Source organism: Pelodiscus sinensis, chromosome 18, assembly GCF_052426305.1.
Source record: "Pelodiscus sinensis isolate ZL-2025 chromosome 18, ASM5242630v1, whole genome shotgun sequence".
In the NCBI taxonomy this organism is placed as follows: Eukaryota; Metazoa; Chordata; order Testudines; family Trionychidae; genus Pelodiscus; species Pelodiscus sinensis.
The window spans coordinates 32,582,466-32,609,462 of record NC_143069.1 but is presented as its reverse complement, the minus strand read 5'-3'; the positions used below and the strand labels follow the sequence as shown (position 1 = coordinate 32,609,462).

General features: G+C 68.7%; 1 protein-coding gene across 3 annotated transcripts; it reads right to left on the bottom strand.

The window, feature by feature from the left end:
* Positions 1–5,468: 5,468 nt before the first annotated feature.
* Positions 5,469–26,232, bottom strand: TRPM4 (transient receptor potential cation channel subfamily M member 4). 3 transcript variants are annotated; one of them, XM_089770122.1, is made up of 25 exons: positions 26,087–26,232; positions 25,603–25,670; positions 25,121–25,298; positions 23,765–23,945; positions 23,164–23,330; positions 22,775–22,952; positions 20,878–20,942; positions 20,427–20,609; positions 19,426–19,525; positions 18,925–19,040; positions 17,245–17,568; positions 16,275–16,376; positions 15,932–16,061; positions 14,600–14,745; positions 13,383–13,495; positions 13,181–13,273; positions 9,747–10,109; positions 9,192–9,324; positions 8,814–8,988; positions 7,744–7,912; positions 7,152–7,330; positions 6,292–6,424; positions 6,076–6,148; positions 5,843–5,939; positions 5,469–5,626 (listed from the first exon to the last, which is right to left on the bottom strand). In XM_089770122.1, exons 1-25 carry the CDS (start codon positions 26,111–26,113, stop codon positions 5,622–5,624), a joined length of 3,498 nt encoding a protein of 1,165 aa, XP_089626248.1. In that variant the 5' UTR covers positions 26,114–26,232; the 3' UTR covers positions 5,469–5,621. The 3 variants fall into 3 exon arrangements, with proteins under 3 accessions (XP_089626248.1, XP_089626246.1, XP_089626247.1); XM_089770120.1 differs by having other exon boundaries at positions 16,275–16,379; positions 26,087–26,231; XM_089770121.1 differs by having other exon boundaries at positions 9,747–10,106; positions 16,275–16,379; positions 26,087–26,231.
* Positions 26,233–26,997: the final 765 nt, after the last annotated feature.

Below are 26,997 nucleotides of genomic sequence, written 5' to 3'. Positions count from 1 at the left end.
GTGGGGATCGGAGGGTGCAGGTTTGGGGGTGCAGTTTGGGGGGCTGGGAGGTTCAGGGTTTGGGGGTTGCGGGTCGAAGGGGCTGGGGGTCAGAGGGTGCAGGTTTGGGGGTGCAGTTTGGGGGGCTGGGAGGTTCTGGGTTTGGGGGTTGCAGGCTGAAGGGGGTGGGGGTCGGAGGGTGCAGGTTTGGGGGTGCAGTTTGGGGGGCTGGGAGGTTCAGGGTTTGGGGGTTGCGGGTCGAAGGGGCTGGGGGTCGGAGGGTGCAGGTTTGGGGGTGCAGTTTGGAGGGCTGGGAGGTTCTGGGTTTGGGGGTTGCAGGCTGAAGGGGGTGGGGGTCGGAGGGTGCAGGTTTGGGGGTGCAGTTTGGGGGGCTGGGAGGTTCAGGGTTTGGGGGTTGCGGGTCGAAGGGGCTGGGGGTCAGAGGGTGCAGGTTTGGGGGTGCAGTTTGGGGGGCTGGGAGGTTCTGGGTTTGGGGGTTGCGGGTCGAAGGGGGTGGGGATCGGAGGGTGCAGGTTTGGGGGTGCAGTTTGGGGGGCTGGGAGGTTCTGGGTTTGGGGGTTGCGGGTCGAAGGGGGTGGGGGTCGGAGGGTGCAGGTTTGGGGGTGCAGTTTGGGGGGCTGGGAGGTTCTGGGTTTGGGGGTTGCGGGTCGAAGGGGGTGGGGATCGGAGGGTGCAGGTTTGGGGGTGCAGTTTGGGGGGCTGGGAGGTTCTGGGTTTGGGGGTTGCGGGCTGAAGGGGGTGGGGGTCGGAGGGTGCAGGTTTGGGGGTGCAGTTTGGGGGGCTGGGAGGTTCTGGGTTTGGGGGTTGCGGGCTGAAGGGGGTGGGGGTCGGAGGGTGCAGGTTTGGGGGTGCAGTTTGGGGGGCTGGGAGGTTCTGGGTTTGGGGGTTGCGGGCCGAAGGGGGTGGGGATCGGAGGGTGCAGGTTTGGGGGTGCAGTTTGGGGGGCTGGGAGGTTCTGGGTTTGGGGGTTGCGGGTCGAAGGGGGTGGGGGTCGGAGGGTGCAGGTTTGGGGGTGCAGTTTGGGGGGCTGGGAGGTTCTGGGTTTGGGGGTTGCGGGTCGAAGGGGGTGGGGGTCGGAGGGTGCAGGTTTGGGGGTGCAGTTTGGGGGGGTTGGGAGGTTCTGGGTTTGGGGGTTGCGGGTCGAAGGGGGTGGGGGTCGGAGGGTGCAGGTTTGGGGGTGCAGTTTGGGGGGCTGGGAGGTTCTGGGTTTGGGGGTTGCGGGTCGAAGGGGTGGGGGTCGGAGGGTGCAGGTTTGGGGGTGCAGTTTGGGGGGCTGGGAGGTTCTGGGTTTGGGGGTTGCGGGTCGAAGGGGGTGGGGATCAGAGGGTGCAGGCTTCGCATTCCAGGTTTTGGGGTGCCATTCAGGGGACTCTGACTTGGCTGAGCAGGTATTGGGGGTTGCAGCTCGGAGAGCTGGATGTTTTTGGGTTGCAATACTGCGGAGACCCACTGGCTCCTCCCCGGCATTTTACCTAGTGAGGTGCAGTGAGCTGGGAGGGCAACACAGTGCAGCCTCCCGCCTCCAGGGTGAGTAGGAGGTGGCGGGTGATGTAGCCCCTGGTACTACCCGTCAAGGGGGCAGAGCAGGAGCAGGGCTTGGGGGAAGGGGCTTGGGGGGCAAGGAGCCCCCCTAGGGATAGCCCTGGATGTGCTGAACCCCGTGGACAGAGCATCCGGCAGTGAGTGACCGGGGCGCAGTAGGAAGAAGGGGGACTCGGAAGAGCCAGGCGCGCTAAAGGCCAGTGAGGGGTGGTTCTAGGACGCAGAGGGGCCTACGGCTTAACCCCAAAGCATGTGGGTCCCCGAGAAGGGGTGACATCCCAAGGGACATGGAGCCAGAGGGTAACCCCCAGGAGGGGCCGTGACCTCTCGGAGGCTGGCCCACTGAAGGGGTTCTCCCTGGGAATCGTGGGGAGCAGAGGGGGGCGCCCATGGAGCTGAGGGGATGAACTCTGCAACATGAGCCCCGGTTTAGGGGGCGGGTCTAGGGGTGCGCTATCGAGGGGGGTGGCTTGGGGGGTCGTGGGTCGGGAGGCAGGTCTAGGGGTGCCAGCTGGTGTCAGTCCTAGAGACACTTCCCCCCTCCCATGTGTATTCAGACTCCTGGGTTCTGGCCTCATGGCTTGGGGGGAGGGGGAGAACCTGTCTCCTAAGCTGCTCTGTTGTGTGGCGAGTGGAGCCCTGTCGGGAGAGGGGACCACCAATCCCCTGCCCCATTCAACCTGCACTGGGGCCCCTTCCCCACATCCAGCACTTCTCCCTCCCTGGCCCCCAGGCTCCTCCACAGCCCCTTGGTGCAGCCCCCGCATCCCTCCACGGAGTGCTGTGCATCCCACTGCTGACACCACTATGCCGAGGTGTCGGGATCCCCCGACACTGCAGCCCCGAACAGACTCCGCCAGCTGGTAGAATGGGGGAGGGGGGTTATTGCTTCTCCAGGATACAGCACAGCCCAGCCGTGATGTGTCTACAGGAGTCCGCGGAGCCAGGATGCCTCAGCCCCCTTGAGATGGGGTCCCTAGGCCCCTCGATTCCAGCCCCCCCCTTCATGGTTCCAGCCCAAGACTGACCCTTCCCCCAACACTCACTTCCTTAGTTCCCTGGCTGCCCCAACTGGTCTGACCGGTTGGGTCTTTGTCTGCCTGACTTAGGCAGCCCCCCTGCTGGGCCGTGCTCACAGGCAGGGGCCAGTAGAGGTCACCCCCCCAGCCCACAGCCCAGGCACAGCAGCCAGCAAGGTCCTGACACCACATCACCACGCGTGGGGGAGTCAGTGGGAATCCCAGCACAGGGGGACCCCGGGATACAGAGCAGACAGCCCCCCCCCCACTGCGCCACACCCCGCATTGGGACAAAGTGGGGATTTTTGTAGGATTTTAGCTGGATAGTGTCCGTGCCTCAGTTTCCCTGTGCACTGAGTGTGTAATGAGGGGGCGGGGGAGGGTTTGCTGTTGCACAGGACCAGGGGTGACCTCACGTAGCAGCAGGGACCCCGAAACTCCAGCCTGCAGTGGGGGACCCAGTGACCGAGAGGCCCAGCCTAGCTCAGGTGGCACAGCCAGGTCTGGCCAGTGTGAGGCCAGAGGGAAGAGAGCCCCCCCTCGCCCCCGCACTCTGCCCAGTTGGTCCCAGTAGGGTGGGGGCGGGCACAGGAGGGAGGAGGAGGAGGTGAATCGGAGAAGGGCCCAGGGACCTAGTTACCAGGTCAGACAAAGGGGGGGGGGAGCTCTGCTAGAAGCCATGGGGGGGCGGAGGCTGGGCTGGGGGGGGGAGGGGAGGGGAGGGGAGGGCTGCAGGACAGAGGGAGCCGTGCTGGGCCAAGGGGGCCAGGCCCAGGGCCAGGGGAGGTTCCTGCACTGGGGCCAGACGCTCACTGACCCCCCTGCCTGACCTGCCGGGCGCGGGGCTCCAGGGCCAGAGCCAGGGGTCCCTGAGGGGCCGGCAGAGCCAGGCCTGCAGGGGCTGAGAACGGGGGGGAGGGGTGCCAGGAGGGGCTGCCCCCCCGGAGGAGCCCCAAGAAGGGGCTGTCGCACTGCAGGGGGCCCCCCCAAGGACTGTTCAGGTCACAACCAGTGAGCCCCAACTCAGGCCCCCCCCCAGCCCCAGCCTGGTCCCCCAGCGCCCCCCCCCGGCCCGGCTCTCACTTCCACAAGGATCAGTTTTTATTAATAAAACAACAAATTCAGGTAACATGAAGTAAGACGTTCAGACCCCCCCCCCCCCCCCCCCCCAAAATCTGTAGCATCCAGGCATCGTGATTCACAGCAGGGAGCTCTTGGGCTGCAGCCCTCAAGGACAGTCCATGGGGCCCGGGCGCCTGGGGTCGCAGCCGGAGGGTGGGGTGAGTCCATGGGGCCCGGGCGCCTGGGGTCGCAGCCAGAGGGTGGGGTGAGTCCGTGGGGCCCGGGCGCCTGGGGTCGCAGCCGGAGGGTGGGGTGAGTCCGTGGGGCCCGGGCCCCCGGGGTCGCAGCCGGAGGGTGGGGTGAGTCCGTGGGGCCCGGGCCCCCGGGGTCGCAGCCGGAGGGTGGGGTGAGTCCGTGGGGCCCGGGCCCCGGGGTCGCAGCCAGAGGGTGGGGTGAGTCCGTGGGGCCCGGGCCCCCGGGATCGCAGCCAGAGGGTGGGGTGAGTCCGTGGGGCCCGGGCCCCCGGGGTCGCAGCCGGAGGGTGGGGTGAGTCCGTGGGGCCCGGGCCCCCGGGATCGCAGCCAGAGGGTGGGGTGAGTCCGTGGGGCCCGGGCCCCCGGGATCGCAGCCAGAGGGTGGGGTGAGTCCGTGGGGCCCGGGCCCCCGGGGTCGCAGCCGGAGGGTGGGGTGAGTCCGTGGGGCCCGGGCCCCCGGGGTCGCAGCCGGAGGGTGGGGTGAGTCCGTGGGGCCCGGGGTCGCAGCCGGAGGGTGGGGTGAGTCCGTGGGGCCTGGGCCCTGGGGTCGCAGCCGGAGGGTGGGGTGAGTCCGTGGGGCCCGGGCCCCCGGGGTCGCAGCCGCAGGGTGGGGTGAGTCCGTGGGGCCTGGGCCCTGGGGTCGCAGCCGGAGGGTGGGGTGAGTCCGTGGGGCCCGGGCCCTGGGGTCGCAGCCGGAGGGTGGGGTGAGTCCGTGGGGCCTGGGCCCTGGGGTCGCAGCCGGAGGGTGGGGTGAGTCCGTGGGGCCCGGGCCCTGGGGTTGCAGCCGGAGGGTGGGGTGAGTCCGTGGGGCCCGGGCCCTGAGGTCGCAGCCGGAGGGTGGGGTGAGTCCGTGGGGCCCGGGCCCTGGGGTCGCAGCCGGAGGGTGGGGTGAGTCCGTGGGGCCTGGGCCCTGGGGTCGCAGCCGGAGGGTGGGGTGAGTCCGTGGGGCCCGGGCCCTGGGGTCGCAGCCGGAGGGTGGGGTGAGTCCGTGGGGCCTGGGCCCTGGGGTCGCAGCCGGAGGGTGGGGTGAGTCCGTGGGGCCCGGGCCCTGGGGTTGCAGCCGTAGGGTGGGGTGAGTCCGTGGGGCCCGGGCCCTGGGGTCGCAGCCGGAGGGTGGGGTGAGTCCGTGGGGCCCGGGCCCTGGGGTCGCAGCCGGAGGGTGGGGTGAGTCCGTGGGGCCCGGGCGCCCGGGGTCGCAGCTGGAGGGTGGGGTGAGTCCGTGGGGCCCGGGCCCTGGGGTTGCAGCCGTAGGGTGGGGTGAGTCCGTGGGGCCCGGGCCCTGGGGTCGCAGCCGGAGGGTGGGGTGAGTCCGTGGGGCCCGGGCGCCCGGGGTCGCAGCTGGAGGGTGGGGTGAGTCCGTGGGGCCCGGGCGCCCGGGGTCGCAGCTGGAGGGTGGGGTGAGTCTGTGGGGCCCGGGCGCCCGGGGTCGCAGCCGGAGGGTGGGGTGAGTCCGTGGGGCCTGGGCCCTGGGGTCGCAGCTGGAGGGTGGGGTGAGTCCGTGGGGCCCGGGCCCCCGGGGTCGCAGCCGGAGGGTGGGGTGAGTCCGTGGGGCCCGGGCCCCCGGGGTCGCAGCCGGAGGGTGGGGTGAGTCCGTGGGGCCCGGGGTCGCAGCCGGAGGGTGGGGTGAGTCCGTGGGGCCCGGGGTCGCAGCCGGAGGGTGGGGTGAGTCCGTGGGGCCCGGGCCCCCGGGGTCGCAGCTAGACGTCCATTCTGGGACCGGACCTTTCTCGCTGGGGTGGGGGCATCACTCTGGGGGAGTCAGGACAGACAATACAGCATGAGTGGGGGGCGCTGCCCCACTGCTACCAGCCAGCGGGGGGGGGGGGATTAATCCTTTCCTCCCCCTCCCCCTCCCCCTGTGGCTTTGGCCTGTTTCTCAGGGGGGCTCTGGGAAGTGGAGGGGAGGGTCCGTTGGGGGCCAAGGGAAGGGGGGAGCTAGTGCTGGGGGGCTGGGGGTTCACTCACCCTTTTTGAGCGTGGGGGGGGCGGGGCGGCTCTTTCCCAGCTCGCTCTGGGCCAGGGTGCCCACCATCCAGGCGAGGGCGCTGGTGCAGTACTCCATCTGGGGGGGCAGGGCAGGGGCTCAGGACCCCCACAGCCGCTCCCCCAGGAACCATTGCCCCTCCCACCCCCACTCCTCCTGCCCCCCCCAGATCCCCCCTCTGGTTACCCCACGTGCCCCCCCCCCACGCTCCCACCTGCGTCTCCAGCGTCTTCAGCCGTCGCTCCTGCTCTCGGACCTCGGCCAAATGCTTCAAGGCCTGGTCCACCCTGCGGGGGAAGATGGGGTCACTTGGGGGTTCACCCCCTCGTCCCCAGGCAGCCCCCCGCTCCAATGCCCCCACCCGCCCTCTGCACCCCAGACCCCCCACCCCCCATTCCAGTGTGACCCTCCCCTGCCCCTGCCCCCTCACTTGTGGGACGTGCGCCGGAGCCGCTCCGAGTCGCTCTCCCGCTTCTGCCGGCCCAGGGCCACCAGGTGGTTCTCCCTCTGCACGGCCTCCCAGGTGAGCAGCGGGGCCTCCTGCTCCGGGCTCAGCTGCCGCGCTGGGACCCCGGCGTCCGGGCGCAGAGGAGACGAGAGGCATGTGACAAGCAGGTGGGACCAGCCCTGCCCCCCAGCACCGCCCCTGGCATCTGCCCCCTCGTCCCTGCCCCCCAGCGCCACCCCCTCGTCCCTGCCCCCTAGCGCCGCCCCCTCGTCCCTGCCCCCCAGCGCTGCCCCCTCGTCCCTGCCCCCCAGCGCCACCCCTGGCCTCTGCTCCCTGGCCTCTGCCCCCTCGTCCCTGCCCCCCAGCGCCACCCCTGGCCTCTGCCCCCTCGTCTCTGCCCCCCAGCGCCGCCCCAGGCATCTGGCCCCTGCCCCCCCAGCGTCACCCCTGGCCTCTGCCCCCTCGTCCCTGCCCCCCAGCGCCACCCCTGGCCTCTGCTCCCTGGCCTCTGCCCCCCAGCGCCACCCCTGGCATCTGCCCCCTCGTCCCTGCCCCCCAGCGCCACCCCTGGCCTCTGCCCCCTCGTCCCTGCCCCCCAGCGCCACCCCTGGCATCTGCTCTCTGGCCCCTCCCCCAGCGCTGCCCCCTTGTCCCTGCCCCCCAGCGCCACCCCTGGCATCTGGCCCCTGCCCCCCCAATGCTGCTCCTCCTCCCTGACCCCTGGTACCACCCTCTGGCACCTGCCCCCAGCACCGCCCTGTGGTCCCTGCCCCCCTAGTGCCACCCCCCCGTCCCTGCTCCCCAGCGCTGGCCCTTGCCCCACGGGGAGCCCCCCCACTCACAGAAGTGGTGGCTCTTGGCAGAGCCCCCCCGCGTGCTGGGCCGCAGCAGCTGGAGCAGGTGGCTGATGAGGATGAAGGGCGGGGCCAGCGCCGGCCGGTTGTGATACTCCAGGATCAGGCTGTAGCGCTGCGACTTCCAGTAGTTGTCGCTGTTGCCCTGCACCTTGGCGAAGGTGTAACTGGGGGGCGAGGGGGCTGTCAGCGGGCGTGGAGGGGCACCAGACTGCCCCCGCCCCCGCGCCCACCCCCACTGGGCCCTCGCACACTGCTCAGCTCATCCTCCACACGTGCGAGTGCACCGGGGCCTCACACTGATCACCTTGCCCTCCACATGCACTAGTGCACTGGAGCCTTGCACGCTGGTCAGCACACCCTCTGCACGTGCACTGGGGTCAACTTGCCCTCCACATGCACTAGTGCACCAGGGTCTTGCACACTCATCAGCTTTCCACAGATATGGGTGCACGGGCATGTCAACTCACTATGCACTCATTGATCACCAGGCACTCCTGGCACGTGGCCCCGTGCCCTGGCCCCTCGCACCCGTGTCAGGGCAGGCCCACGTGCACCGAGACCCCGCCCCCTCCGGTACCTGAACATGGCGATGAGCAGGTTGAGCAGCACGATGTTGGCAACCAGCAGGAAGATGACGAGCAGAACCAGCACCAGCCAGTTGGCGTAGGTGTTGGTGCAGGGCTCTGCCTCCTCCATCAGGATGGCCACCGGGTCGTCCGTGCAGTTCGACGCCGCCATGAGCGCCGCTGGGGGAGAGGCAGTGAGCCCCCGGCCGGCCGGCCCCAGCCCATTGCTGCCCCCAGCCGGCCGGCCCCAGCCCATTGCTGCCCCCCGGCCGGCCGGCTCCCTTGCTGCCCCCCGGCCGGCCGGCTCCCTTGCTGCCCCCCGGCCGGCCGGCTCCCTTGCTGCCCCCCAGCCGGCCAGCTCCCTTGCTGGCCCCTGGCTGGCCCCCTTGCTACTCTCTGGCCAGCAGGACCCAGTCCCCACCCCCCAGCTGGCCCCACCCCATTGCTGCCCCTGAGCCGGCCGGGCCCTAGAAGAGAGAGCCCCCCGCCCCCTGAGCCGGCCAGGCCCTAGAAGAGAGAGCCCCCCGCCCCCTGAGCTAGCCGGGCCCTAGAAGAGAGAGCCCCCCGCCCCCTGAGCTAGCCGGGCCCTAGAAGAGAGAGCCCCCCGCCCCCTGAGCTGAGCTAGCCGGGCCCTAGAAGAGAGAGCCCCCCGCCCCCTGAGCCAGCCGGGCCCTAGAAGAGAGAGCCCCCCCCCCCGCCCCCTGAGCCCCCCGGCCAGCCGGGCCCTAGAAGAGAGAGCCCCCCGCCCCCTGAGCTAGCCGGGCCCTAGAAGAGAGAGCCCCCCGCCCCCTGAGCTAGCCGGGCCCTAGAAGAGAGAGCCCCCCCCCCCCGCCCCCTTGAGCTAGCCGGGCCCTAGAAGAGAGAGCCCCCCGCCCCTTGAGCTAGCCGGGCCCTAGAAGAGAGAGCCCCCCCCCCGCCCCCTGAGCCAGCCGGGCCCTAGAAGAGAGAGCCCCCCGCCCCCTGAGCTAGCCGGGCCCTAGAAGAGAGAGCCCCCCGCCCCCTGAGCTAGCCGGGCCCTAGAAGAGAGAGCCCCCCGCCCCCTGAGCTAGCCAGGCTCTGGTGTGGGGCGGGCGCCACTCACCGTCGATCTCGTTGAGCGGGATCTGGCCGAAGATCTGCAGGTAGGGCCGGTAGAAGACGCGGCGGAAGATCCAGGGCAGCCGCTGGTCACTGGGGTGCAGCAGCCCCTCGGTCGTCACCCCGTAGGCCACCAGCCAGACGGCCAGGAAGAAGAGGAAGAGGAAAACATCCTTCACCTGTTGGGGGGAGGGGGATGAGCTCCTGGGGGGGGACCAGTTCCCATGCCCCCCCACCTCCTGCTCAGACCCCCCCACCACCCCCATGGGCCTACTCCCCCCTCCTGCTCAGACCGCCTTGATCCTCCCTTCAGTGGCCCCCTCCTCATCAGACTGCCCCCACCCCCGGCCCTTTCCCCCTCCCCCTTGATCTCCCCCCTCACCATCTTGCCCACAATGATCATCTTGGGGCCCAGCTGCTTGTTGACGGCGAAGATGTGGATGAGCCGCAGGGTGAAGACCATGAAGTCCAGGCAGAGCACGGTGCGCCCCGACTCGTAGGTGCCAGGGAACATCCTGGGGGGAGGAGGGGGTGACGGGGCCTTGTGGGGGTGCCCAGGGTTCCCCGTGCCCAAGGGGCGGCTGTGCTGGGTTCCCCATGCCTCGGGCATGCCCATGGGGTGGCCGTGCCCAGGGGATTTCTGTGCCCGGGGGTCCCCCTGCCCAAGGGGTGGCCGTGCCCAGGGGCTTTCTGTGCCCAGGGGTCCCCATGCCCAAGGGGTGGCCGTGCCCAGGGGCTTTCTGTGCCCGGGGGTCCCCATGCCCAAGGGGTGGCCGTGCCCAGGGGCTTTCTGTGCCCGGGGGTCCCCATGCCCAAGGGTTGCCATGCCTAAGGGCTTGCTATGCCCCAGGGGTGGCCGTGCTGGGGGTCCCCCTGCCCAATGGGGGGGCCGTGCCCGGGGGGGCCATGCCCAGGGGTCCCCGAGCCAGGGTCTCACCGGCAGATGGCGCCCAGCAGGAAGAGCCCCAGGGCGGTGAGGTCGAACTGGTTCCAGGTGTCCTGCAGGTAGGCGCGGACACGCAGGCCCAGCCGCTGGTGCCCGCTGAAGCAGCCCTGGCGCAGCTCCTCGCACAGCAGGGTGAAGACCCAGACGTAGAGCAGGACCTCGGTGCCCCGGGGGCCGAGCGGCGGGGGGGGCGCGAAGTCCAGCAGCAGCACGTAGGAGAAGAGCAGCAGGAAGAGCAGGTACATCACCACGTTGCCCAGGAAGGCCGTGACGGGCGCGCCCCAGAACTGGTGCCAGCGGTGCAGCCAGGCTGGGCCTGGCCGGAGGCAGGAGCAGCAGGAGGACTTCAGTCTGCTGGGGGGAGGGAGGCGGAGTTCTATATGGGGGGGTCTGGTAGACAGGTCTCAGCATGGGCGGGCAGGGGGCAGAGGGACCAGATGTGGTTGTGCCCAAAGGGGGGGGTGTTATTCCCCTTGGTATGGAGCATGTGATTTCTGCTGGCCTGGTGTGTGCCTCAGTTTCCCTGGGCACCGCCCCAATCCCTGCCTGGGGGGTCAGCATTGGAATTCCACCCCAGTGCATCTGAGGCAGTGGGTGTTCCCCGGGGACACTTACGGCCCCAGGCCGCCTCGGGTGGGAATTTCGGGGGGACGGCCTCCCCCACGAACACAATGGCCAGGCCCTTCTCTGAGTCTTGGGAGGTTGGGGGGGGGCTCAGTGTCTCTGGGTGTCATTGGTGTATGGGGGGGGGAGTTACTGTACGGGTGCCCTGGGGCCTGGCAGACCCGGCCGGGTCTGGCCAACGGGCTGCAGAGAGAGGCCCCCCACCCTGCCCAGCTGGTCCCAGCAAGGGGGGGACACAGGACGGGGGAAGGGGGAGGCAGAGCAGAGAGGGGCCCAGGCGACCCAGTTTGGGGACAGACAAAGGCAGGGGAGGGGGAGAGGAGCTGCTGGGGCAGATATTGGAGGCTAGTCTGGAGGTGGGGGCGCAGCTGGGCTGGGGGGAGGGGGCAGGCAGACCTAGACATGCTGGGTGGGGCAGGGGGGCCAATAATCTTTGATGGGGCCAACTCCAAGAGTTTGGTAAGTGGCCAAGGGCCCCACTCGCCCAGGCTATTAATGGAGGGGGCCTGGGACGGGGGGTGCAGAAGGGAGTTTGGGGTAAGGGACTGGGAGAGGGTTGTGATCTGGGGCAGGGGTGCAGGAAAGGACTCTAATGTGGAGGAGGGGTGCAAAAGGGGGGAAGGGTGCTAGAGGGGGAGGAGTGCAGGAGGAATGAAGGGGAGGGTACAAGACGGGGAAAGGTTCATGAGTGGGAGGGGTTCAGGAGGGGGAAATGTTCAGGAGGGCTGCAGGAGGGGGAAGGGCACGAGAGGAGAGAGGGGTGCAGGAGGAATGCAGGGGGAGGGGGCAGGGAGGGGTGTAGGAGGGAGGAGGGTGCAGGAGGAATGCAGGGGGAAGGGATGCAGGAGTGGGAAGGGAGGGGTGTAGGAGGGTGCAGGAGGAATGCAGGGGGGAAGGGGTGCAAGAGGGGGGAAGGGAGGGGTGTAGGCGGGAGGAGGGTGCAGGAGGAATGTAGGGGGGAAGGGGTGCAGGAGGGGGGAAGGGAGGGGTGTAGGAGGGAGGAGGGGGGTGCGGGAGGAATGAGGGGGGAGGGGTGCAGGAGGGGGGAAGGGAGGGGTGTAGGAGGGAGGAGGGGGCAGGGGGAATGCAGGGGGAAGGGGTGCAGGAGGGGGGAAGGGAGGGTGTAGGAGGGAGGAGGGTGCAGGGGGGGGAATGCAGGGGGAAGGGGTGCAGGAGGGAGGGGGAAGGGAGGGGTGTAGGAGGAGGAGGGTGCAGGGGGAATGCAGAGGGAAGGGGTTCAGGAGGGGGGAAGGGGGAGGGGTGTAGGAGGGAGGAGGGGTGCAGGAGGAATGCGAGGGGAGGGGAACAAGGGGGGAAGGGCGCATGGCTGAGATTTGGGTTGCAGGAGTGAGGGGGGCAGAGGGTTTGGGTTACGTGGGGTGGGTGCAGGAGGGGGGAAGGGAGGGGTGTAGGAGGGAGGAGGGTGCAGGGGGAATGCAGGGGGAAGGGGTGCAGGAGGGGGAAGGGAGGGGTGTAGGAGGGGGAGGAGGGTGCAGGGGGAATGCAGGGGGAAGGGGTGCAGGAGGGGGGAAGGGAGGGGTGTAGGAGGGAGGAGGGTGCAGGGGAATGCAGGGGGAAGGGGTGCAGGAGGGGGAAGGGAGGGGTGTAGGCGGGAGGAGGGTGCAGGAGGAATGTAGGGGGAAGGGGTGCAGGAGGGGGGAAGGGAGGGGTGGAGGAGGGAGGAGGGTGCAGGAGGAATGCAGGGGGAAGGGGTGCAGGAGGGGGGAAGGGAGGGGTGTAGGAGGGAGGAGGGTGCGGGAGGAATGAGGGGGAGGGGTGCAGGAGGGGGGAAGGGAGGGGTGTAGGAGGGAGGAGGGTGCGGGAGGAATGAGGGGGAAGGGGTGCAGGAGGGGGAAGGGAGGGGTGTAGGAGGGAGGAGGGTGCAGGGGAATGCAGGGGGAAGGGGTGCAGGAGGGGGGAGGAGGGAGGGGTGTAGGAGGGAGGAGGGTGCGGGAGGAATGAGGGGGAGGGGTGCAGGAGGGGGGAAGGGAGGGGTGTAGGAGGGAGGAGGGTGCAGGGGGAATGCAGGGGGAAGGGGTGCAGGAGGGGGGAAGGGAGGGGTGTAGGAGGGAGGAGGGTGCAGGAGGAATGCAGGGGGAAGCGGTGCAGGAGGGGGGAAGGGGGAGGGGTGTAGGAGGGAGGAGGGTGCAGGAGGAATGCAGGGGGGAAGGGGTGCAGGAGGGGGGGGGAAGGGAGGGGTGTAGGAGGGAGGAGGGTGCAGGGGGAATGCAGGGGGGGGGGAAGGGGTGCAGGAGGGGGGGGAAGGGGAGGGGTGTAGGAGGGAGGAGGGTGCAGGGGGAATGCAGGGGGAAGGGGGTGCAGGAGGGGGGAAGGGAGGGGTGTAGGAGGGAGGAGGATGCAGGGGGAATGCAGGGGGAAGGGGTGCAGGAGGGGGGAAGGGAGGGGTGTAGGAGGGAGGAGGGTGCAGGGGGAATGCAGGGGGAAGGGGTGCAGGAGGGGGGAAGGGAGGGGTGTAGGAGGGAGGAGGGTGCAGGGGGAATGCAGGGGGAAGGGGTGCAGGAGGGGGGAAGGGAGGGGTGTAGGAGGGAGGAGGGTGCAGGAGGAATGCGAGGGGAGGGGCAAGGGGGGAAGGGCGCATGGCTGAGATTTGGGTTGCAGGAGTGAGGGGGACAGAGGGTTTGGGTTACGTGGGGTGGGTGCAGGAGGGGGCAGAGGCTGGGGGGAGGGAGGGGCTGAGGTGCAAGAGAGATGGGGCTGGGGAGAGGGGCTGATCTTGCGGAGTTCAGAACCCCTCAGCGCCCCAATGGATGGGGCACCTCGACCCCAGGCTGCCCCCTTACCCTCTAGGGATCTCCTCCAGGGGGTATTTCCCTTCAGTGTCCAGGTTTTCCAGGGTGGGGGGGGTCCCCTCCTGCAGATCCTCCTCCGGTGTTCTGAGGAGAAAGGGGAAGATTGAGTTGGGGGGGTCTCTGGGGCTGCGAGCTTCCCCGCAGCAGTGCCCCGTTTGTAGCTGACCCCCTCCCTGGGGCCCCCAGCGCCCACCTGAAGGTGATGAGGTTGGTGAAGATGAGGGGAGGGCAGAAGAAGGTGAGCAGCAGCTGCCAGACGGGCGTGGTCCCTTCCATCTCCCCCCACCAGTTCTGGGACAGCAGCGCCTGCGGACATGGGGGGGTCACTTCTCACCACAGCCCCCTTCCCCAGAACCTGCACCCCCCCACCTCGGTACCTGCACCCCTCCCCCGCCCCACCTCAATATCCACCCCTCCCCCACCTCACTTCCTGCACCCCACTCCCTCCCCCACGTCGGTTCCTGCACCCCTCCCCCGCCCCACCTCAATATCCACCCCTCCCCCACCTCACTTCCTGCACCCCACTCCCTCCCCCACCTCGGTTCCTGCACCCCTCCCCCGCCCCACCTCAATATCCACCCCGCCCCCACCTCACTTCCTGCACCCCACTCCCTCCCCCACCTCGGTACCTGCACCCCTCCCCCGCCCCACCTCAATATCCACCCCTCCCCCACCTCAATTCCTGCACCCCATCCCCTCCCCACCTCGGTACCTGCACCCCTCCCCCGCCCCACCTCAATATCCACCCCTCCCCCACCTCACTTCCTGCACCCCACTCCCTCCCCCACCTCGGTTCCTGCACCCCACCCCCTGCACCACCTCAATATCCACCCCTCCCCCATCTCACTTCCTGCACCCCATCCCCTCCCCACCTCGGTACCTGCACTCCTCCCCCGCCCCACCTCAATATCCACCCCTCCCCCACCTCACTTCCTGCACCCCACTCCCTCCCCCACCTCGGTTCCTGCATCCCTCCCCCGCCCCACCTCAATATCCACCCCTCCCCCACCTCACTTCCTGCACCCCATCCCCTCCCCCCACCTCGGTACCTGCACCCCTCCCCCGCCCCACCTCAATATCCACCCCTCCCCCACCTCACTTCCTGCACCCCACTCCCTCCCCCACCTCACTTCCTGCACCCCTCCCCCGCCCCACCTCAATATCCACCCCTCCCCCACCTCACTTCCTGCACTCCACTCCCTCCCCCACCTTGGTACCTGCCCCCTCCCCTGCCTTGGTACCCACTCTCCCACCTTACTCCTACCTGAGTACCTGTTCCCCTTCCCCCACAGTAACTCAGTACCCGGCCCTGCCCCCTCCCATACTTTGGTATCTGCCCCCATCCCATCCCTCAGTGCCTGCCCCCTCAGCTCCCCCAGTGCCCAACCCGCCCCCTCCCCCATCAGGTACCTGCACCCCGTCGTGGGCGAAGAAGCATCGGGCCTCAGCCAGCCAGGCCAGCTGCAGGCAGGTGACGTTGCCCCAGAGGTGGGAGCGACGCACAAGGAGCTGGAAGGCCCGGGTCTCGCTGTTCTCGTAGCACACGCCGAACACGCCTGTGGGGCAGAGGGGTCACGCAGGCACCCCAGGGACCGCCCGGCCCCCCGTGCGCCCCCGAGTGTCCGCCCCCTGCACCCCATCCCCTTATCGACCCTGCACCCCACCCTCTTATCACCCTCTGTGCCCCATCCACCTTATCGTCCCTGTACCCCTATACCCCATCCCCTTATTACCCCTGCACCCCATCCCCTTATCTCCCCTGCACCCCCCTTATCAGCCCTGTACCCCAATCCCTCTTATCGCCCCTGTACCCCATCCCCTTATCGCCTCTGCACCCCATTCACCTTACCCCCTGTACCCCATCCCCCTTATCACCCCCTGTACCCCATCCCCTTATCGCCTCTGCACCCCATCCCCTTACCCCCTGTACCCCATCTGCCTTATCACCCCCTGTACCCCATCCCCCACCTCTGCACCCCATCCCCTTATCGTCCCCTGTACCCCATCCGCCTTATCACCCCCGTACCCCATCCCCTTATCACCTCTGCACCCCATCCCCTTACCCCCTGTACCCCATCTGCCTTATCACCCCGTACCCCATCCCCTTATCACCTCTGCACCCCATCCCCTTACCCCCGTACCCTATCCCCCTTATCGTCCCCGTACCCCATCCCCTTATCGCCTCTGCACCCCATTCCCTTATCACCCATGTACCCCATCCCCTTATCACCGCTGCACCCCATCCCCTTACCCCCATACTCCATCCCCTTATCACCGCTGCATCCCATCCCCTTACCCCTGTACCCCATCCCCCTTATCGTCCCCTGTACCCCATTCCTTATCACCCCTGCACCCCATTCACCTTACCGACCCCTGCACCCCACCCTCTTATCTCCCCTGCACCTCACCCCTTATCGCCCCTGTTCCCCATCCCCTTATCACCTTTGCACCCTCCCCTTACTCCCTGTACCCCATCCCCCTTATCACCCCTGTACCTCATCCCCTTATCGCCCCTGCACCCCATCCCCTTATTACCCCGTACCCCATCCCTCTGAACTGCCCCCCGAGTGTCCATCCCCCCAGAACCAGCATCTCCCCAGTACTCCTGTATCACCCCCATAGCACCCCTATACTCCTGTATTACCATGCAACCCCCCATACTGACCCTGAACTCCAGTATCACCCCCTGCCCCCCGCACTGTCCTCCGCACCCCATTCTTCACGCGGCTGCGCCCCTCTCACCGATGGCCAGGTTCTCAAACGTCATGGCCAGTTGCTTCATGTCCGCGACCTCCTGCGCGTCCAGCTCGTGGTGCGAGAGCTCCCGCAGGATCCGGGCGGCCACCAGCGCCCCCGCCACCCCGTCCGGGGCCTGGGGGGCCGAGAGTCACCCTGTGAGAGCCACCCCGCCCAGGGCCTTCGGGGACACCCCCGGATCTGTGCCCCCCGCTCAGTCTGGGGCTGGGGGTGGGGCACGGTGGAAGACAGGGCCCCCCCTTCCATGGGAATCCTTCATTTGCTCCTTTCCCCTCCCCAGGCTCCCATCCCCCTCCGGGTCCCCCCCCTGCCCCCCGGGGCCGCTCACCATCTCCCAGCAATAGGTGGCCATCTCCCCGCGGTTCAGCAGCAGGGCCCAGATGAAAAGGTCGGCCCAAGGGCTCCGGGCGCAGTCCGGCAGAGACCCCTTCTTCTGGGAGGATGAAAGGGGCAGGGTGAAAACCCCCATCTTCCCCCACCGCCCCCCCAAATCCTCAGGCCCAATCCCACCCTGCCCCCTGCCCCTACGGACCTCCCACGTACCTCTGCCCCCTCAAGCCCCCTCTTTCCACCCGCACACCCCAGCCTCCATCAGTCCCAGCAAGTAACCCAATCCCCTCGGCCCCAGGTGTGCCCCAGCCTGCACCCCACTTACCCCAGACAGCATGTACCCCCTCCTCCCATATCCTTGCCCCCCCAAGCACCCTGGTCCCCTGGCCAGCCCCCTACATTCTCCCCCCTTGTGCTTCATCCCACGTCCCTGCCCCTGCCTGCCCCCCACGCCTCAGCCTCCATGTGCCCCATTCCATGTCCCTGCCCCCAGCCCCCCACTTGCTCCAGCCCCCCATGTGCCCCATTCCATTTCCCAGCTCCCAACCCACACCCCAGCCCCCGGTGCCCCATCCCACATCCCTGCCCTCAACTCTCACTCCACCCCCCACGTACCCCATTCCACATCCCTCCTCCCCTGCCCCCCCACTTGCTCCAGCCCCCCCATGTGCCCCATCCCACATCCCTGCCCCCCCAGTTCCCCACTTACTCCAGCCCCCCATATTCCCCATTCCATGTCCCAGCCCCCAACCTGCACCTCAGCCCCCGGTGCCCCATCCCACGCCCCTGCCCCCCAGCTCCCCACTTACTCCAGCCCCCCATATTCCCCATTCCATGTCCCAGCCCCCAACCTGCACTCCACCCCTCACGTACCCCATTCCACATCCCTCCTCCCCTGCCCCCCCACTTACTCCAGCCCCCCACGTGCCCCACCCATCCCACACCCCAGCCCCACACACCCCATCCACCTTGCCATGAGGGGGGTGCAGCCCGGCGTAGAAGGGGGCGCAGGTGTCGCCCAGCAGGTCGTGCAGCAGGCGGCCAACCAGCTGGAGCACGGGGTAGTCTGGGGAGTGCTTCACAGGCTGGTAGTGGGGGGGCTCGCCCCCCCCCCTGCGCCGCTCCAGCAGCTGGTGCAGCAGCGAGGCCTCGGGGATCCCCTGGTACAGCTCCTCCAGGCACCCCCAGCTCAGGAACTCGTCCAGGTCCAACCCGTTCTCCACGAAGAGCCGCACCAGGGCCGGGCGGTCGCCCAGCAGCGCGTCCCGCATGGGCCCCTGCAGCTGGCTGGGCTGTGGGGGAGGGAGGGGCAAGGACCCCAGGTTAGTACCCGTCCTGTGCTCACCAGCCCTCCCCCCCGACCCCCCCGGTCCTGTGCGGCCTCCCAACCCCCCCTCAGCTCCCCACGGGGTCCCTCTGCCACTGGTCCCCCTCAGCTTCTCCCCCTGGGGCCCGCCTACCCACCGACTGGGATCCCCTGACTCCTTGGGGTCCCCCCCAGCTCTTCCCCCTGGGGTCTCCCCTCCCCTGGGCCCACCCACCCACTGTCTGGGATCCCCTGACTCCTTGGGGTCTCCCCCAGCTCTTCCCCCTGGGGTCTCCCCTCCCCTGGGCCCACCCACCCACTGTCTGGGATCCCCTGACTCCTTGGGGTCTCCCCCAGCTCTTCCCCCTGGGGTCTCCCCTCCCCTGGGCCCACCCACCCACCGACTGGGATCCCCTGACTCCTTGGGGTCTCCCCCCAGCTCTTCCCCCTGGGGTCTCCCCTCCCCTGGGCCCACCCACCCACTGTCTGGGATCCCCTGACTCCTTGGGGTCTCCCCCAGCTCTTCCCCCTGGGGTCTCCCCTCCCCTGGGCCCACCCACCCACTGTCTGGGATCCCCTGACTCCTTGGGGTCTCCCCCAGCTCTTCCCCCTGGGGTCTCCCCTCCCCTGGGCCCGCCTACCCACTGTCTGGGATCCCCTGACTCCTTGGGGTCCCCCCCCAGCTCTTCCCCCTGGGGTCTCCCCTCCCCTGGGCCCACCCACCCACTGTCTGGGATCCCCTGACTCCTTGGGGTCTCCCCCCAGCTCTTCCCCCTGGGGTCTCCCCTCCCCTGGGCCCACCCACCCACTGTCTGGGATCCCCTGACTCCTTGGGGTCCCCCCAGCTCTTCCCCCTGGGGTCTCCCCTCCCCTGGGCCCACCCACCCACTGTCTGGGATCCCCTGACTCCTTGGGGTCTCCCCCCAGCTCTTCCCCCTGGGGTCTCCCCTCCCCTGGGCCCACCCACCCACCAACTGGGATCCCCTGACTCCTTGGGGTCCCCCCCTCAGCTCTTCCCCCTGGGGTCTCCCCTCCCCTGGGCCCACCCACCCACAGTCTGGGATCCCCTGACTCCTTGGGGTCCCCCCCTCAGCTCTTCCCCCTAGGGTCTCCCCTCCCCTGGGCCCACCCACCCACAGTCTGGGATCCCCTGACTCCTTGGGGTCCCCCCCCAGCTCTTCCCCCTGGGGTCTCCCCTCCCCTGGGCCCACCCACCCACCAACTGGGATCCCCTGACTCCTTGGGGTCCCCCCCTCAGCTCTTCCCCCTGGGGTCTCCCCTCTCCCTGAGCCAGGAACCCTCTCAGCTCCCCTCTGGGATCCCCCCCCAGCTCCTCCCCCACCTCCCAGTGGATGTCTCCGCGGAAGAGCTCGGAGCTGGCGATGTCCACGCGGTTCCAGGCCACGGCCAGGCGCAGCTCGTCCAGGTACTGGGTGGCCTCCGCCGACCGGTGGCAGCCTGTGGAGGGAAGGGGGGCGGCTTGTGGCACCGTGTGACTCGGTTTCCCCCCGGGGGGGAATGGGCAGGGCTCATCCCAAAGCCGTGTCAATGCAGAGTGAGTCTGTCCCACCCTGGGTTCTCCCCTGTGATGGGCCAGCCCGGGGGCTCCCCTCCCCCAGAGCCGGGGAACGGTCACCGTCTGCACCCCAGCGAGCAGCTGCCTGGGCCCATGGGCTGGGGGTGCAGCCAGGCCGGTAACCGTGATGCCCATGGGAGAGGCCGGGGGCCAGGAGGGGCAGCGGGAGAGGGGCAGGATACCCTGGAGTGGGTGGGGCGGTCCCAGGGAGCCAGCTGGGGGGAGGAGCAGCATGGTTGGACCTGGGGGGACCCCATGGGGTCTCACCTTTGACCAGTGTTTTAAGCAGCACCGTCTCAAACTCCTCCAGCCCCTCCTGGTCTGAATAGACTGTGACCAAGTCCCCCAGCGCCAGGATCCGCTCCGCCTGGGGGGAGCAAGTATCACATCCTGTTACCCCCTGCACCCTCACCCCCCCCAGCACCAGGATCCGCTCCGCCTGGGGGGAGCAAGTACCACATCCTGTTACCCCCTGCACCCTCACCCCCCCCAGTGCCAGGATCCGCTCCGCCTGGGGGGAGCAAGTACCACATCCTGTTACCCCCTGAACCCTCACCCCCCCCAGCGCCAGGATCCGCTCCGCCTGGGGGGAGCAAGTATCACATCCTGTTACCCCCTGCACCCTCACCCCCCCAGCACCAGGATCCGCTCCGCCTGGGGGGAGCAAGTATCACATCCTGTTACCCCCTGAACCCTCACCCCCCCCAGCGCCAGGATCCGCTCTGCCTGGGGGGGGGCATGTCCCACATCCCCGTTATCCCCTGCACCCTCACCCCCCCCGTGCCAGGATCCGCTCTGCCTGGGGGGGGGCATGTCCCACATCCCCGTTACCCCCTGCATCCTAACCCCCCCCAGCGCCAGGATCCGCTCTGCCTGGGGGGGGCATGTCCCACATCCCCGTTACCCCCTGAACCCTCACCCCCCCCGCGCCAGGATCCGCTCCTTCTGGGGGGGGCATGTCCCACATCCCCGTTACCCCCTGCACCCTCACCCCCCCCGTGCCAGGATCCGCTCCTTCTGGGGGGGCATGTCCCACATCCCCGTTACCCCCTGCACCCTAACCCCCCCCAGTGCCAGGATCCACTCTGCCTGGGGGGGGCATGTCCCACATCCCCGTTACCCCCTGAACCCTCACCCCCCCCCGCGCCAGGATCCGCTCTGCCTGGGGGGGGGCATGTCCCACATCCCCGTTCCCCCCTGCATCCCCACCCCTCCCGCCAGTGCTCCGCCTGGGGGGTCTCACCCCACCTCCCCGGACGCCGTGGTACCTGCTCGGCCAGGCCTGGCACGTCGTCGGGGGGGAAGCGTCCCTGCAGCTTCTCCTGCACCAGCACCCGGCTCGCCTCGCCCGGCTGCTTGTCCTCCAGGAGCTGGGCCAGGCAGTCGGCCGCCCCCCCTGAACCTCCGACCAGCAGGCAGGGGATGGCAGCTTCGGCGGCCTCACGCACACGCTGGGGAGGGGGAGGTCAGCAAAAGGGTCAGGGTGCCCCCCCCCACCGGAACCATCAACCACCCAGGCCCCATAATGCCCTCCATGGCCCCCCCGTGTGTCCCTTCCCCACTCCCACCTCCCCAATTGACCCCCACAGCAATTAACCCCCTTTGTCCCTCCCCCACACCCTGCCCCACAGACCCCTGGTTCCCCCCTTAACTTCCCCATGCCCATCCCCTCCCCCCAGTCCTCCCAGGTCAGTGTGTGTCCCCCAGACCCCCCCTTACCGTGAACACAGAGGCGTCGCCCCCAATCACCATGACCAGCACAGGGATCTCGATGCTGCCTGTTCCTGTGGGACGGGGGAGGGGGGGTGATGGGTGTGTCCCCGGCAAGACTCAAAGACGATTGTGTGGGCAGAGGCTAATGGGTGGAGCCCCAAGGGACCAAGATGCCTGGGGTCTCCCCCCCCCACCTGGGCCAGAACACCTGGGGTCTCCCCCCTCACTCCTGGGCCAGAACACCTGGGGTCTCCCCCCCACCTGGGCCAGAACACCTGGGGTCTCCCCCCCCACACCTGGGCCGGAACGTCTGGGGTCTCCCCCCCACACCTGGGCCAGAACACCTGGGGTCTCCCCCCTCACTCCTGGGCCAGAACACCTGGGGTCTCCCCCCCACCTGGGCCAGAACACCTGGGGTCTCCCCCCCCACACCTGGGCCAGAACGCCTGGGTTCTCCCCCCCCCCACACACGCCTGGGCCAGAACGCCTGGGGTCTCCCCCCTGACCGGGGTCAGGACACCTGGGTTCTCTCTGGATGGAGAGACCATGACCAGCTCTGGGGAGCTCTGCTGGGGAGGGAAGGGGCAGCCTGTGTGTGTGTGGGGGGGGGCAGACGTATTTAAGTGGGGAGGAAGGGTGACTAAACCTGGTGTGTGTTTGTGTCTGTGTGTCTGTCTGTCCATGGTAACCTGGCAACGGGGAGGGGGACAACTGTGTTGTGATGATCAGGCTAGGAGAAACCGTGGTAACCTGTGTGTGTGTGTGTGTGTGTGTGTGTGTGTGTGTGTGTGTGTGTGACTGTGATAACCGGGTTGGGGGGCTTACCATGTAACTGGGCCGGGGGTAACCATGGTAACCAGGCGGGGGATGTGTGACTGTGGTAATTGGGCTGGAGGATAACTGGTGTATCCAGGCTGGGGGTGGGTGACCGTGGTAACCTGGCTGTGGGTAACCGGGGCCGGGAGAGGGTAACCTGGGTAACCGGGGGTAACCGAGGTATCCAGGCTGGGGCTGTACAACCGGGGTAGCCTGGCTGGGAGTGTATGACTGGCCCAGGGGGTAACCAGACCAGAGGGTCGCCTGGGTAACCGGGCCAGGCAGTAACCGGGGTAACTTGGCTGGCGGGTGTATGACCAGGGTGACAGGGCCAGGGGGTAACCAAGGTAACCAGGCTGGGGCTGTATGACTGGGGTAGCCTGGCTGGGGGTGTATGGCCAGGATGACAGGGCCAGGGGGTAACCAAGGTAACCAGGCTGGGGCTGTACGACTGGGGTAGCCTGGCTGGGGGTGTATGGCCAGGGTGACAGGGCCAGGTGGTAACCAAGGTAACCAGGCTGGGGCTGTATGACTGGGGTAGCCTGGCTGGGGGTGTATGGCCAGGATGACAGGGCCAGGGGGTAACCAAGGTAACCAGGCTGGGGCTGTACGACTGGGGTAGCCTGGCTGGGGGTGTATGACCAGGGTGACAGGGCCAGGTGGTAACCAAGGTAACCAGGCTGGGGCTGTATGACTGGGGTAGCCTGGCTGGGGGTGTATGGCCAGGGTGACAGGGCCAGGGGGTAACCAAGGTAACCAGGCTGGGGCTGTATGATTGGGGTAGCCTGGCTGGGGGTGTATGGCCAGGGTGACAGGGCCAGGGGGTAACCAAGGTAACCAGGCTGGGGCTGTATGGCTGGGGTAGCCTGGCTGGGCGTGTATGGCCAGGGTGACAGGGCCAGGGGGTAACCAAGGTAACCAGGCTGGGGCTGTATGATTGGGGTAGCCTGGCTGGGGGTGTATGGCCAGGGTGACAGGGCCAGGGGGTAACCAAGGTAACCAGGCTGGGGCTGTATGGCTGGGGTAGCCTGGCTGGGGGTGTATGGCTGGGGCTGTATGGCTGGGGGTGTATGGCTGGGGTACTCACCGCCAGCACCCACCCTCTGCTGGGCGATGTGCTTCTCCAGGTGGGCGCGGAAGCGGCTTTCGCCCCCCAGCTGCCCCCGGGAGCCGTCGTCCACCAGGAAGAAGAGCGAGTGGTTACTGTCCAGGGGGCGGGTGGTGCCCACCGGGGGCACCCGCACGTAGCGAGCCGGGAACGAGCCCTGGGGGGCGGAACAGGTGGGAGGGGCTGGTGACCCCAGAGATGCGCCAGCACCCGGCCCAACCCCCCAGAGACTGCCCGGTACCCAGCCCAATCCTCCCCATAAACAGCCCCCACCTCCCAGCCTGCCCCACAGAGACACCCCAGACTGATGCTCCAATAAGGCCCCCAGGGGAGACCTCCGGCTGTCAGGACCCCCCTCCTGGCGGTACCTTGGGGTTGACGAGGGCCTCGCGGTTGGCCACGACGCCCCAGGGCGCGATGCCCATGGCCACCACAGGGGCGCAGGGGCTGGTGCTGGCCGTAGCGTGGTCCCGGACGGCCTCCCCCACGTAGCGCCCAATCCCGGCCTGCAGCCCCCCCGTCATGATCCACGCGCCTGGGGGAGACAGGCTGAGAGGGTAACAACCGTCCCGGTCCCCCCACAAACCCCCTCTTCCCACCCCAGCGTCACACCCAGAGCCTGCTGGGAGACAGATACTCAATGGGGCTCGCCCGCAGGCTTCACCCCTCCCTCCGGTCTGTGGCAGGCCCTTGGGGTGCGCCAAGCGTGGCTCTGTGCATGGGGGTCAGCACAAAGCGGCATCTGTGCGCAGCAGGGTCTTGTGGGACGTGCAGAGGGCAGCGGGCTATGCGCCCGGGGCAGGGTGTGGCCTTTTGCACATCCATGTGCGAGAGAGGGTGCACGGTGGCGTTCGCACGGAGCGTGCTGCCCTTTGCACAGGACAGCCTGCGGCTGACACGGCGCGCACCAGCGGGAGCACGCGGGAGTGCATTGCACGTCCAGCTTTCCACTGTGGGACAGGGGCTCACCTGTGCTTTGTGCTGCTTTCACCAGGCCCTTCCGCAGCACGTCCCGGAGCCAGGCCCGCACTGGGGCCTCCCCATCGCCCCCAACCACCGACACCACCAGGTTCGGCGGGGGGATTTTCCAGTGATCAGTCACCAGGCTGTAGGCGAGCGCAGGGTCCGAGGAGTCCGACAGGCGGATGAACTGGCCAGGGAAGGGGAAAAGTTTAAGCGGTGCCCCTCACTCCCAACCCACAGCCCCCCCCAGCCCTGGCAGTGCCCCTCGCTCCCGACCCACAGCGCCCCCCCAGCCCTGGTGGTGCCCCTCGCTCCCGACCCACAGCCCCCCACAGCCCTGGCGGTGCCCCTCGCTCCCAACCCACAGCCCCCCCCAGCCCTGGTGGTGCCCCTCGCTCCCGACCCACAGCCCCCCCCCAGCCCTGGTGGTGCCCCTCGCTCCCGACCCACAGCCCCCCCCAGCCCTGGTGGTGCCCCTCGCTCCCGACCCACAGCCCCCCCCAGCCCTGGCGGTGCCCCTCGCTCCCGACCCACAGCCCCCCCCAGCCCTGGCGGTGCCCCTCACTCCTGACCCACAGCCCCCTCCAGCCCTGGCGGTGCCCCTCGCTCCCGACCCACAGCCCCCCCCAGCCCTGGCGGTGCCCCTCGCTCCCGACCCACAGCCTCCCCCAGCCCTGGTGGTGCCCCTCACTCTTGACCCACAGCCCCCCCCCCACAGCCCTGGTGGTGCCCTTCACTCCTGACCCACAGCTCCCCACAGCCCTGGCGGTGCCCCTCACTCCCGACCCACAGCTCCCCCCAGCCCTGGTGGTGCCCCTCACTCCCAACCCACAGCCCTGATGGTGCCCCTCGCTCCTGACCCACAGCACCCCCCAGCCCTGACGGTGCTCCTCACTCCCGACCCACAGCTCCCCACAGCCCTGGCGGTGCCCCTCACTCCTGACCCACAGCTCCCCCCAGCCCTGGTGGTGCCCCTCACTCCCGACCCACAGCCTTGATGGTGCCCCTCGCTCCCGACCCACAGCTCCCCACAGCCCTGGCGGTGCCCCTCACTCCCGACCCACAGCTCCCCCCAGCCCTGGTGGTGCCCCTCACTCCCGACCCACAGCCCTGATGGGGCCCCTCGCTCCCGACCCACAGCCCCCCCCAGCCCTGACGGTGACCCTCATTCTTGACCCATGCCCCTCCCCCCAGCCCTGACGGTGCCCCTCACTCCCAACCCTGCCCCCCCCACAGACCTGGCAGTGCCCCTCACTCCCAACCCCCAGCCTCCCCCCAGCCCTGGGAGTGCCCCTCGCTCCCGACCCCCAGCCTCCCCCCAGCCCAGTTGCTGCCCCTCACTCCCGATCCGCAGCCCTTCACCTTGCTGGGTTTGCCACTGGCCCCCACAAAATCCAGCTCCCCGAAGGCGTCCGTGGGCCCCTCCGTGGTGTGCTGGGCCGAGTCCCATTTGCTGACAATAGCAGTTCCAAAGGCATCTTCCACCGCCACGGAGACGTGGTCGGCCCGGGGGCTTCCGCACTGGCACTGAGGGGGGACGCTGGGGAGCAGACAGGGGTCACGGGGGGATTCGGGGGCACTGGAGAGGGAAGAACCGGGGATGCTGGAAGGGGCAGGGACAGGGTGACTGGATACTGGGGAGGACGAGGGGTCACTGTGGGGAAGAGGGGGTCTCAGGGGCTGCACCGGAGGGGACGCTGCAGCATGTAATGAGACACACTCCGCTCTGCACAGGGCAAAAGATACTTGGGGTGCAGGGGGAAGGGCCTGGGCGCTCCCTGGACTCTGGGGAGCAATCTTAAGGCATCCCCGATGCAGGGGAGGGGGAGCTGGACCCCGTTTACCCCGCGTCCCGTGGATCCTCGATGTAGGTTGTGCATGTTTTCTTCCTGAAGCGTTTGGGGATCCAGGCCTGGAGTGAGGGAGGGGGATGGAGAAGCCAGATCAGGGGCTGAGAAAAGGAAATCCCCAGAGCCACCCCCACCCCCACCCCCAGCGAGAGGGGGCTCTCAGAGCCCCCCCATCCCTAAGAATGGCCCAATCCCCCCAACCCCTCACTTCTGGAGAGGGGACCCTCAGCGGCCCCCCTGCCCACTCAGGGCCCTCCTCAGATAGGGGCTACTCAGAGCCCAGCCCCCCAACACCCAGAGCACCCCTCAAGCTTCAGCCCCACCAGTCTGGCGAGGGGGGACATTCAGAGCTCCCCGATCCCCTTATTCTGTCTCTGTCCTCCGGTGGCTCCTTCCAGAGCTTGTTGTCCGGAGGCCCCAGCTTGACCCCGCCCCACAGCGGGTGCCTATCCCAGCCCTGGGGCAGAGGCCCCGTTACCTGATCTTGCTGTTTGGCGCTGGCCATGATGCCCGGCTGAGGCTGTCGGACTCCCAGAGCCCTGTAAACCCGGCGTCTCACCTGGAAAAGGTGAGTCCCACCCTCTTCCTAGCGCCAAGAGGCCCCACCCAACCAGAAACCAGCCTGACTGGATCTGACACACCCACATGCGTGTGTGTGTGTGTGTGTATGTACACGTGTTTGGGTGGGGGGTGGGGGCCCTGTTGCCAGGCCACCCCCGTTGAGTCGGAGTCACCTCGCCTACAGTGGGGTCCGGGACAGCTGTGCGTTCAGCTCCACCGAGGTCAATCCGGAGTCACGCCTGTTTGCACCCAGGCTCCATCTGGCGTCACTCCCGTGTGCGAGGGGGTCAGAGATGGATTCTGCTCTCAGCGCCTGGGGTCAATCCGGAGCCACTGCGATGGGGGCCAGGGCCTGATTCTGAGCTCAGCTCCCTGGTGAGGGGGTGTCAGTCTGGTGCCCCCCCATCTGCACCGGAGCAGGGCTACTCAGGCGTGTTGGGTCATAGGGGAGCAGGGCCCCGCCCTGGGGCAGAGTTCATAGCCCCCACGCCCTGAGCAAACAGCTGGTAGATTGGTGCTGCGCCCTGTAGCCAGTCTGGAAGGAGCGGGGAAGGAAGGAGGGGGCGGGGGGATGTGCCAGGATACAGGGGTCCCAAGTGCTGAACCCCCTGCCCCCCCATGTGAGGGGGTTGCATTCGTGAGTCCCCTTCAAGTCAGGACCAGCGGTGGGGGGGGGGAGGGAAGGGGGGTTTCCACCCCCCACTGCCGTGCACGGGGCATTCAGGGCCCTGCTGGCCCCGGCCCCTGGACGGATGCCGGGGCTGGGAATGTGACACCCGCCTTGGCTGCTGTGAGGCCGGGCAGTGGGCAGCCGGTATTTATAGTGCA